The following is a 12,875-nucleotide window of genomic DNA, read 5'->3' on the forward strand; positions in this document are numbered from 1 at the left end:
TCCAAGTAGGTGGCTAGTGAGCAGTATCCACACTGGAGGCCAGGCTCGGAGTCTATTTGAGTAAGGATTGCAGGATTACTCTTCCAACATTAGCGTCCACTCTGGGACAAGGAATGATTGGATAATGGTCCGTAAATGTACAGATGACCATGTGGCTTCCCTACAAATGTCCAATATGGAAATGTTATTGAGGAATGCCACTGATGCTGTCTGCAGTCTCTCTGAATTCATGCATATCTGCTGCAAGACACAGCCGATGCTATCTCATATGCAGTCTTGATGCAAGACGTTTTCCATCTGTGCAGAGATCATTTGTCTCTTCATGCAGTCTGCAAATGATAAGAATAGGCGAGGCGAAGCATGAATCTGTTCAGTCCTGTTCAGATAGATGGCTAGACAGTGTCTATACTCTAGCACATGGAAATGTTGCTCCTGTGGGGAAGAATGTGGCTTGGGGAAAAATACAGGCAAATACACTGTCTGGTTTAAATGAAACTGGGAAACCTGCTTGGATACAAACTTTGGGTATGGCTGGTGTGTAACCTTGTCCCTGGAGAGCTGCATATTAAGGAGGCCCCACCATCAGGGCCTGTAACTCACACACGCTCCTGGCAGAGGTAAAGGCTATCAAGAATGCAATTTTCTGAGAGAGGAGGGGCAGCGGACAGGATGCAATGGGCTCCAGTGGAGGCCCCATTAGACCTGTTAACACAGTGTTCAGATCCCAAAAGGGGACCAGCTCTTGGATTGGAGGATGTAGACAGAGAACTTCTTTCAGAAATCTCATCACCCTGATGCTAGAGAGAAGCGACTTCCCTTGCATCGGAGGATGAAACGTAAATATCGCTGCCAAGTTAACTCTCAGAGAACTGCATGCCAACCCTGATTCCTGCAGGTGTAGCAGGTACTCCAAGATATCCAGGATGGAAGCCCCCATCATATGGATCCCACGGGCCAAGGATCACATAGAAAACCTTATCCACTTTGCCAAGTAGGCGATTCTAGTGGAAGGCTTCCTACTGTTAAGTTCGACCTGTTGGATAGCAGCTATGCCATTCCTCCTCATGCAGTCATTCACAGCCACACCGTAAGGTGCAGGGAGCTGCTTGCCGGATGCTGGGTGTGGCCACGGTCCTGTGTGAGGAGGTCGGGAAGGAGAGGAATTGGCTTGTGAAACTGAGCCAACAGAGCAAGAAGGTCCAAGAACTAGTGCTGCCTTGGCCATGCCTGGGCAATGAACTGGGGAAGGATCAGGATAGGAGGGAACAAGAACAGCAAAGTCGACTGCCAGTGCAGTGGAAGGCCCTGAGCCCCGGTACTCCGCAGGGCAGAAGCCACCCTAGCCCGCAGTGCTAAAGCTGGGAACCCTAAGCCCCAAGTCCCCCCACCACCTCATTGGGCTAAAGCAGGAGCCCTCCCACCTCATGGGTCAGAAACCTCAGGCCCCCCAACCCCATGGGGCACAAGCCTTGAGTCCCTGCACCCTGCAGGGCTAATGCTGGCAGCCCGGAGTCCCAAGCCCTGGCACCCTGCGGGACAGAAGCCCCAAGCCCCAAATGCCCCACGGGGCAAAAGTCCTGAGTCCCCAGTCCCTCATGGCTGAAGCCTCGAGCCCCGCTCCCCAATCCAGTGGCTGAATCCTGGAGCCCTGAGCCCCACCTCCTGCCACTTGGGGCAGAAGCCACAAGCCCTCCACCCCACAGGGCTCAAGCCCCGACCTCTCCACTCTGGCGGCTGAAGCCCAGAATGGTGAGGATGGGACCAAGGCAGAATAGGTCCTCTGCAACCTGATACACTGATGTCACGGACACTGTCAGCACCGGCATCATTCCCGTTGGTACTGGACTCAACGGACGCCCAGAGGCCAGAATTGGAATTGACGGTATGGGGTATCTGCCCTCCCTGCTCTGTACTGAGGGAGGTTCAGAGGCACTTGTGCCATCCCACATGTCAGAGCTGCCCCGTGCCAGTCCATGCTCTTCTTATGGCAGGCAGAAGGGTTTCCATGGGACCGATAGTGCTCCCGATTGGTCTTACTCAACTTCTTCTTTGTTGCGACAATGAAGAATGACTCCTGTGCCTTTTCAGAGAGGCCCCTGCCTCAGAACAGGAGGCAGCAGCACTTTCTGAACCGGAGGGCGATTTGTAGCCCGAAGAAGGCTTCGGTACTGGCTCAGGCCTCAAGGCCAGTTCAAGCAGGTGCTGTTTAACGTGAAGGTCCCATGCCATCTAAATCCTCTTCTTGAATGATCTACATTTTTCTTTCAATTTTTTGCTGAAATTTCAAATTTCGACCATCTCTAATTAGCAGCAAATTTTGTAATTGTGCTGATGACAGTGATATTATAATTTTTTTAAGATACCATCTGGGCAGGATTCTTGTTCTTGGATCTTAGTTCCTTAGAATGAGACTGATGGAACTCCTTCAATTATTTAAGTTTTTGACCCTAGAGAGGATGGCTGTAGAAGGGTGGAACATGAGCCTGACCCTGCAACTGAATGTTATAGACTATCATTTGCCAAGTATAAATATTGACCTTTGAATGTTCCATTCATTTCTTGATTGTAATTGGCAAAGCAGTTCCCTGTTGGAGAATTCATTTTTGCATTGCTCCAACTATGTTACTGAAGATCAGTATATTCTTTTCGTATTTACCCATACATGCTCAATTCAGTATGGTTGCATATATTTTTTTATTAAGTGATTGCCTCAAGCACTTCAGATTATGCTTTAGCATCCAAGTGCATACCTTGGCACATTCACTCCTGTGTTTTTTCTCTGGCATTTTGGTGTCAAACCTGGTGCCTGTCTCATCTCCTTAGAACCATATTCTTGTAACCTCAGCTCCATGCATGAGCCAGTTCTCTTCAAAGTGCTCCTGAACTATGAAACCTTGTTTTACTTGGTACATCAGCCCCTGAATAAAGGCATTCCAGTGTCTCTCATGTCTTTTGGTGCATCAATGCCTGCTCTGAATTCTAAACACCAAAAAGAATGAAATCCGTTTTAATGTTTTTTTGCTGCTCTGCCATCCAATCTGTTCTGGCAAGTATGTCTTTAAAGGAGCAAAGGCTGCTCAGAGGCTTCAAATTTTCTGTGTGTAACAACTATGCCCATAATGGCAGCTATGTTCATTGCTTTGCCTGCCTTAGGGTCAACAGTGATGTTCAAGGATGCCAAATTTGCCTGCAGATGTCATCCTGTGTATTGAGGAAATGTGAGGAGTACCTTCAGACCCTCTGTATGCACCCCATTGAGATTTCTCAGTGTCCAGCACAAAGCCAGCCAGGAATCCTGTGAAGCACAAACTCTCAGAGATAAAGCTTGAGTTGGTGAAGACGGCTGATTGCCCCGACTCAGTGCTGGCATTGCATACACTGGCACGGGCCTGGCTTCCTCATCTTTCAATCAGTTTTACTACTAATGTACTGACCAACCAGTTCTGCAGTACTTTAAAGTAATAAATTTTAATGAAATTGGTAGAGACAAGGTGGGTGAGTTAATATCTTTATTGGACCAACTTCTGTGGTAAAAAAGACATGCTTTCAAGCTCCACAGAGCTCTTCTTCAAGTCAGTGGAGCTCTAAAGCTTGTCTCTTTCACCAACAGAAGTTGGTCCAATAAAAGATATTACCCCACCTTGTCTGTCTTGCATCCTGGGACCAACACGGCTACAACACTACAAACAATAAAACTGAAGTGAGATATTACCAAAAGTTAATTTTACAAATATTAATGTAATATTAAGTGCAAATGATATATCAAATAAGTGTGACTTCTTACATTTTGTTATCAGAGGGAGAAAAAGGTGAAATTTTAAACATGGTACAACAAAATGTGACCATTGAAATGTGTGTGCTTTCCAAACAATAACCATGAACTGCAGTCTTTTTAATCACAAGAAAGTCATGAAGTAACACAAGAATAGAATAGTATACATTTTGATTTACCTGTAACTTTATTCTAATTTATCTCTCATATGATTAGTATATGATTTAACATGACTTACCTTGAAGTAGTGTAGCAATTTGTAGTGACTGCTGAGATGGATGTTCTTTAAGGATATCTAAAACAGTTCTACCTAAACTGTCCTTTATGTTGGCATCAATTCCTGAAATAAAAAAACGATAATGTACTGTGGAAAGAGAAAAATGTAACCCAAAATGTCTCACTTTATAAATGTAGTACATCAAGCTTTGCAAAATGGCTACTAACACCTGTCTCTCCCTGTGGAGGAGAGCTGAGAAGGGAGAATCTGCCTATGCTGGATAGGCAGAGAGACAAGCAATGAGGAGATGATGCAGGAGGAATGATGGAATTAATATGAAACCACTGCATGCTGTGGTCAGAGTAACTGTTGCCAAGTAGTGAGAGGTAGTGGAGAAGGAGAGTTAGGTTGTAGTACACACACACACACACACACATACAAATTAAATACCCAAAAACTTTGTTAATGCAAAGTTAAGGTTTCCCAATGGTGCCTTGTACTCTTCCAGAATGTGGAGAGTTACTAAATTTAAACCTCTGAAAATCAGGATACAAAGAGTTAAGGTATATAAGGTTACATTGTGTATACCTTATCTCTGGTCTCTTTGAATGATGCCCCAACACATCAACAACAAATATACTAGCATTCTACCCTTACAGAAATTACAAAACACTTTGAGTACCAAGCACATGAGCACTAGAACAAAGTCAAACACATTCTCTTTGCTAAAGCTAAACTTGTGTTTAGGTGGCATAGCAAAATAGAGCTACCTATATCTGGGCTATATTCAAACAGTGAGCCTATTCCACACAAACCACCCCAGATTTCAGATCATCAGAGCTCCTGTGGATGGAAAGGGATGGGGGACTTGTTGCTGATGTCCTTTATTTTTTGTGTGCTGAATCCATACATTTTTGGCTCTCTTCCTGTGTGTACAGCACAACAGACATTTTGTTCTCAAACTTGCCTCTAGTTTGATATAAACTGAGTCACACAAACATTGAGTCTTTGAGTGGAGATGTTACTTTTGTTCCTTCTTGTCTGTAGTATTTGCTTAATCTAAAATAAAGTTAATTTAGACTGTCATACATGCTTCACTCTGTGTATATGTAAATACAAAGGTTGAGGAAGGCTTTTATTCTCCATGTTATAGCAAGTGAAGTCAAGACTTACAGTCAACTTTGTCTTATTCCCTGCAGACTTTTATATCCTTTTGGAGTATATGTTACCCCAAAAGTGAGCGCTATTAGTGTGGCTAGAAATCCTCCTCAAGTGACATCTAGTGCAAAGGATGACAATCATATTTCATAAGCAAACAGTTCTGAGCTTTAGGGGCATAGGTAGTGTTGCTAGGTTGCACAAGGGGATTTCTTGGTTCAGACACTGAGGGGCTTGTAGGATGAGTTGGAATCCCTGGGGCAGGTAGGGTGCCAGGGTGAGAGGTACCTGAAAAAGCAGGGGGAAACTCTTTAACAATCCATCTGAAGGAAGCATGAATCCTCTGAGGAGAGAAATCTGCTTTGATCTGCCTAAATCTCCTTACAATTGAGGGGGTCTCAGGTATCTGCCCTTCTTGGGACTCCTTCACAATTGAGGGATTCTTGTAGGAAAGATGGTCTCAGCCTAACCTTGTACCTGTTTTACTTCCTGGTTTGCCACCCACTTGGATGGGTGAAGAACCTGACTTAGGGTCTGTCTTGTATGTCGAAGCCAGATAGAATGGTCACTTCCTGGCCCTGGAGCAGGAGAGCTGGCTCACTGCATGAGTAGGCAGTTAGCGCATCACACAGTGCTGCAGCAGCACCTGAACACCAGTGTGCAGCTAGAAACTTTCCATGTCTCGGTGATCTACTCCATGTTCTCTGGAAGCTGATGAGCCCCTAATATGCAAAGTTGACATCACCAAAAAGTCTCAATATACATACAATCTCTACCTGCTGGCAAGGAGGAACTATACCCAAGCATCTAGGCTAGCACAGCAGATCAAAAAGAAAGCACTTTTTGAAATCAAAAATATGAAGGACACTTGATAGTCTAGAAATCACATGAGAAATGTGGTATACCTGTTTCTAGCAAAATGCGTACTACATCCACCTTTCCAAATAAGGCTGCTTCATGAAGTGCACTCCCCTTTTCTGTCTGGAATAGAACAATATTGATGCATTAAAAACACTAACGTACCAAGGAATCCTTTCAAAAAGTAATATATTTAGACAAAGAACATTTACTTTTTGCTCTCTTAACTATATTAAAAGATTGTTGTCTGGGCAAGAATAATTATCAATAATATTTATTAAAAATCATTCATACAGGGCTGCAACATACAAGAGTAGAGAAAGTTCTATGATAAAGATCACTTAATAACCATATAAAAACAAGATGCAGTAAATAAACATGGCCCTGATTCTGCAGTTATTAGGCAAAATTCCTAGTGAAATCACTGGGAGTTTTGCCTGAGTAAAAATTGCAGGTCTGACAACAAAACTTAGGGTAAGTAAATTAATCTATCTTCATACTACTGCCCATCACAAAAGTATCTGGGTGCCTTCCATACAAAATCAATAGCAATAGTGAAATCCCTAGTGGACCCCAGGGAATCTCTGGTTCTTCTCCATTTTCAAGGTAAAAACTCTACTTAGGGAAAGATTTGTTTGTGTGTGTGTTTTAAATATGTTGTTGTTGTTTCTTTTTTACTTTTCTTGAGGGGTGTATTTGAGTAGAAGGGGGTATCAGTGTTGTGAGTTTCTCTTATGCTATGGTAGAAAGACTTTCAATGAAAAAATACTTTTATTCTGTGCATTAAACTACTGACTTTTGTTATTCCTGACTATAAGAATGTACCAGTCTTGTGACACAAACCATATTCCTTTCAGGTGCAACACAGCATGAAACTTAACACTGAGGGTTACACAGATTTGCAATAGCAAGAAACTTAGTTCCACATAAATGGCAAAAACTGGAAATATCTCTTGCTACGGCATTATTTTGAAATAAAACAGAATTTTTTAAAGTGTCAAATGTGAAGACCTTTTTCTTTTACAGCTGATAATGCAAATATAGTAGCACACTTTTATTCTCGATGTTATAGCAAGTAAAGTCAAGACTTACAGTTAACTTTCTCTGTCTTATTCCCTGAAGGCTTTTATATCCTTTTGGAGCATATGTTACCCCAAAAGTGAGCGCTATTAGTGTGGCTAGAAATCCTCCTAAAGTAATATCTAGTGCAAAGAATGCCAATCATATTTCATAAGCACAATGGACCAAATTCTGCTCTCATTTACATCATTCAAATCTGGAGTGAATCCACTGATTTCAGTTTTCCATGCAGTAAATACAGAGGCCCTAATCGGGATTGAGACCCCATTGTACTAGGTATATAGTAGAAGACAGTCCCTGCTCCAAGTAGTTTATAGCTAAACAGAGAGAATACATAACAGGTGGTCATGGAAAACAACGCGGGAGGGACGGAAAAGAAAACTTTTATAACTTTTACAGGAACACCACAATACAAAGATCACCTAGGTGTACAATTTGCAGGCTCACTTGTGAGCTGCAAGATTTTTTATTAGTTAAGTGTTTTAATTAGGGCTGTCAATTAATCACAGTTAACTCATGTGATTAACTCAAAAAAATTAATCAAGATTAAAAAAATTAATTGTGATTAATCACATTTATAACAATAGAATACCAATTGAAATGTATTAAATATTTTTGGATGTTTTTCTACATTTTCAATATTGATTTCAATTACAACACAGAATATAAAGAATACACAATGCTCACTTTATATTATTATTTTTTATTACAAAGATATGCACTGTAAAAATGATAAACAAAAGAAATAGTATTTTTCAATTTTCACCTCATACAAGTACCATAAGGCAATCTTTTTATCGTGAAAGTGTAACTTATAAATGCAGATTTTTTTTTTTTTGGTTACATAACTGCACTCAAAAACAAAACAGTGTAAAACTTTAGAGCCTACAAGTCCACTCAGTCCTACTTCTTATTCTGCCAATCGCTAAGACAAAGAAGTTTGTTTACATTGACAGGAGATACTGCTATCTGCTTCTTATTTACATTGTCACCTGAAAGTGAGAACAGGCATTCGCATGGCACATTTGTAGCCGGCGTTGCAAGGTATTTATATGCCAGATATGCTAAACATTCGTATGCCACTTCCATGCTTCATCAACCATTCCAGAGGACATGCTTCCATGCTGATGATGCTCGTTAAATTTGTGACTGTACTCCTTGGGGGGAGAATTGTATGTCTCCTGCTCTGTTTTACCCGCATTCTGCATATATTTCATGTTATCGCAGTCTCAGATGATGACCCAGCACATGTTCATTTTAAGAACACTTTCACAGCAGATTTGACAAAACGCAAAGAAGGTACCAATGTGATATTTCTAAAAATAGCTACAGCACTCGACCCAAGGTTTAAGAATCTGAAGTGCCATCCAAAATCTGAGAGGGACGAGGTGTGGATCATGCTTTTAGAAGTCTTAAAAGAGCAACACTCTGATGCTCAAATTACAGAACCCAAACCACCAAAAAAAGAAAATCACCCTTCTGCTGGTGGCATCTGACTCAGATGATGAAAATGAACATGTGTCAGTACGCATTGCTTTGGATTGTTATCAAGCAGCATGGAAGCAAGTCCTCTGGAATGGTCGTTGAAGCATGGAGGGACATATAAATCTTTAGTGTATCAGGCATGTAAATATCTTGCAACGCCAGCTACAACAGTCCCATGCAAACGCCTGTTCTCACTTTCAGGTGACATTCTAAACAAGAAGTAGGCAGCATTATCTCCTGCAAATTGTTACAAACCTTGTTTGTCTGAGTGATTGGCTGACCAAGAAGTAGGACTGAGTGGACTTGTAGGCTCAAAAGTTTTACATTGTTTTATTTTTGAATGTAGGTTTTTTTGTACATAATTCTACATTTGTAAGTTCAACTTTCATGATAAAGAGATTGCACTACAGTATTTGTATGAGGTGAATTGAAAAATAATTTTTTTTTGTTTTTTACAGTGCAAATATTTGTAATCAAAAATAAATATAAAGTGAGCACTGTACACTTTGTATTCTGTATTGTAATTGACATTAATATATTTGAAAATGTAGTAAAATCCAAAAATATTTAAAATAAATGGTATTCTATTGTTTAACAGCGCGATTAATCGCAATTAATTTTTTTAATCGCTTGACAGCCCTAGTTTTAATATATAAGTAAAGAAGAGATTTTTTAATGAATCTCTAATAGGCAACGTGCCCAGTCCTTATCATTAGGCAGTTCATGATGGATGTGGTTTGGAGGAGATGATTTAAAGTACAGGGCGGTAGCTTTGCAAGTTGATTCAGGGAGTGTGTTCCACATACAAGTGGCAGAAAAAAGGCTGGGTCATAGGTGTTTGTGGGAGAAATGGACTGACAGGCAATGGACGTTGCCATCATTAATGAAACAGAGTGGGAAGGTGAAAACAGATTGGATAAACAGAGGTAGTTAAATTGTGAAGGGCCTTCACAACTATGCAAATAATCCTTGCATGGAACACATTGTACTGTGCAATGTCATTTAAGACTAAGGGCCCAAAGTCTATCACTCACCAAAACCTGTGTATTTTTCATATGTTTCAATTAAAATGAAAACTTCAAAGCATAAACAGTTGAAGCAGATTTGTATTGCCCACTTCTAAATAATTTCAGACTGAAGGACATTGGTAAGACCTGGGAAATGAATAAAATGTGTGATTAATTCAATCCAAAATTAAATGTTGTCTATTATTAGCCCAAATATTTGCTAAGATTAAAAGTGGTCAGGGAGTACAGAAGAGATTAATAAAATGACTAAAGTAAACCTTCCATTTACACAAATAAATGTTTACAAACACAAAGAAGATTGCAGATACTTCTATAATTGCGTCTCTACATTCTGAGAGTTCTTTACTGCTGATAAAGCTGAATTTGTTTAAAGAGTATGAACATGTACAATTTAATTTACCACACGGGGTTACATTTTTTATATTGTTCTCTCCCAATTAGTGATGCAGAGCAATTTAATGAATACTAAAACAGCTGAGTTCAGTTTTAAGTAACAGACTGGTATTGTATGCTCTGTTCAGTTTAATGATCTGATAGTAATTATCAACAAAAAAGTATTCAGAGGTTACAGAAGTAATAAGTTAAGAATATAGACAGATCCAACTCGGCAATGTACCAGGATGCAGAATGAAGGGAATTTATTGACAGAGAAGATGGATAGTGCTGGGGAAATAAATAAATGCTTCACCATGGAGAGAAGAGCAAACATGGCAGAAACAGAAATTGACCCAGCACATAACGTGGAAAGTGAAACAAACTAAGGGTAGCTTCAAAACTGGTTAAGAAAAATTAGAGCACCTGAAGATAAAGGCAATTGTAGGATTCTAACATAGATGGCAAACAAAATGACATTAAAAAGTAGTGAGTATTTTTCCTTCCTCACTAAAAACAGGTGAGTTATTATTCAAAGGCTAGCAAGAAACTAAAGTAAAACCTATATTTAAAAGAGGATCAGTGTCAAAACTAAGAAACTAAAGTCTTTTAAACACTGTGTGTCATCAGTGTTTCTAGTATGACATCATGTAGAACACTCCAACATCTGCAAAATGCTCAAAAACAGCACTGATTTAAAATTTAAGAAATTTCGTTAACTTGTTTGAGAATCAGCAACAGTAAGAGTCAAGGGGTGAAGTAGGCATAAACTGAAGAATGTTTTCAGTAAAGTATTTTATACATTATAATTAGATATTTATATGAAAGTGAATACGTATTATATTGATGGTGAAACTGTATAAAATTGACTTAGGAGAATTCAAAACAGTGGTGAAATTATTCCAGTTATATAACAAGGGAATATCCCATATCTTGTAGAGATATTGGATAAAAATTCATCCTTGACGTAACTCTGTTGATATATATGGCTCTACAACAGGGATGATTTTCAGAGCAAAATACTATTTCTTATGCAAGCCAGCATTAATGCAGTTTCAGTCTGTTTCTTCCCCATTCATTTTCTGGAGATGCAAAAGGAGATATATAATCAGAAATACTTTTTGGAGGGATGTGTTACTCCTTGCTCTAGCTTTCTTACTTTCAAATAGTGTAACTAAAAAGGATAATCCTGGCAGCCAGCAAGCAATTTTATATTTGAAATAAAAACATTATTTTTACCCCAAACGTAGTCCAGCCATACAAAACAAGAGAAATCACATATATTAGGTAAGACAGGGTCAAACAGTACATTTCTACTCCTACTCTTTAACTTAGAAGCCAGATCATTTCCCCGCATTGAAGAGTGGATGTACATGCTTTATTGCTACAGTATTGTATATATTATGCCTCCCTGTAGTTTTTTATTTAAAACTGGCACCCTATTAAATATGGAATTGTATGCTACTGAAAATAATTATGTTGAGTCAGAAGTTTCAGGAATCTGTTGCAGTACAATTTTGGTGCAGTGAATATTGCTTTGTACTAGGCTTATGTAATAAGAAATCAGAAAATTCAACTCCTGAGCATCCATATCTTTGTCTTTAGAGCTGGATAGACCATTGGAAACTGAAGCTATGTGGCTCTAACCATTCCTACAAAACAAAACAGCTTTCAAGGCAACCTTCACTTAACTGGTGGAGTTAGAAACGTGTGACAACCAAAGAGGTCTAGTGAAGCAGGCAAACCAGTGGATGCAGTTGAACTTGCCAACAGCTCTCTGCTTAAGTTGTGTTTTAGCATTCTTATATATTCTTCATATCTATGTATGTTGAATAAACTGATTATCTGTATATCTAAAGCAAAATCTCAGGCAAACTTATTGTCAAGCTTCCATTCTCTGTTTAGCACAAAGCCTCAACAGATGTAAATCAGCATAGTGCCATTGAGGCCAAGGGAGGTAAAGTAATTTACACCAGCTGAGGATGGGGCTATGCCAATTTATATCAGATGAGGATCTGGCCCATACTATACAATTAATTTCATAGCCCCTGGTTCCGTGAAGTATTTAAGCACATGATTAACTTTAAAATAATGGGATTTAAGCAAGGGACACTTTCTTGAATCAGGGCTATAGTATCCAGTTAAGTACATGCCGTAGATTGTAAATATTAGTCTATTTTATACATGACCTTGCAGAATTTCATGATTTCTTTTAAAAATGCCACATAAATGTATTTTAAAACAGAAATGACTGGGAGCTTCATTTATATATAAAGACTGGCAGAAAATAGGACACTAACTTGGCAGCTGACATCCATTCCAGCCTCTAGTAGCACCTGTACAACAGCTTTGTGGCCATTACGTGCAGCAAGATGCAAAGGTGTGTGTTTCCTAGTATTGCAGCTCATCAGGTTTGGATATGCATTGATGATCATCTTCACTACCTGCAGACGCCCATATAGTGCTGCCAGATCCAAAGGAGTTTCTAATTTATTGTTTCTTATTGTAGGGTCTGTTAGTTCTTCCAGTAAAACAGCAACTACTTCTGAATGTCCATATTGAGCTGCACAGTGCAAAGCCGTTTCATTTTCATTGTTCTGTTAAAAAAGAAAATCTTAAGAAGTTCATGTTCAACAACACAGAATGCTAACTCTGCCTTTACTAACCCATTGTAAATAAAAGGTTTGAAATATGATTTCAATTTAAACACTGGGAAACAAATCTACCAAAGTGTTACTAATTTAGTAAGAATGTCTCTAACCAAGTCTGGTGACCCTCCAGCAATTCAGCTCTGCCCACTCTGGCCCCAGCTATCTTCCTTACCACACTGCTAGTGGAAGGAATTTCAGTGCCTGTTGCCCCTGACCATCTGCTGAGACCTGTTATCTCTCTCTTGACCCAGCTT

At 39.7% G+C, this 12,875-nt stretch overlaps 1 protein-coding gene across 6 annotated transcripts in view; it reads right to left on the bottom strand.

Annotated features, from left to right (window-relative positions):
• The window catches only part of ANKS1B (ankyrin repeat and sterile alpha motif domain containing 1B), a 730,881-nt gene that overhangs the window by 589,184 nt on the left and 128,822 nt on the right, over positions 1 to 12,875 (bottom strand). For all 6 annotated transcript variants that reach the window (XM_026648981.1, XM_026648980.1, XM_026648979.1 and 3 more), the window contains exons 4-6: positions 12,271 to 12,567; positions 6,053 to 6,128; positions 4,011 to 4,112 (exon numbers count right to left, since the gene is read on the bottom strand). In XM_026648981.1, coding sequence (XP_026504766.1) covers positions 4,011 to 4,112; positions 6,053 to 6,128; positions 12,271 to 12,567 — 475 coding nt within the window. The remainder of the gene's footprint in view (positions 1 to 4,010; positions 4,113 to 6,052; positions 6,129 to 12,270; positions 12,568 to 12,875) is intronic.

Source organism: Terrapene carolina, unplaced genomic scaffold (assembly GCF_002925995.2).
Source record: "Terrapene carolina triunguis isolate 2854851 unplaced genomic scaffold, T_m_triunguis-2.0 Scaffold68, whole genome shotgun sequence".
Taxonomy (NCBI): Eukaryota; Metazoa; Chordata; order Testudines; family Emydidae; genus Terrapene; species Terrapene triunguis.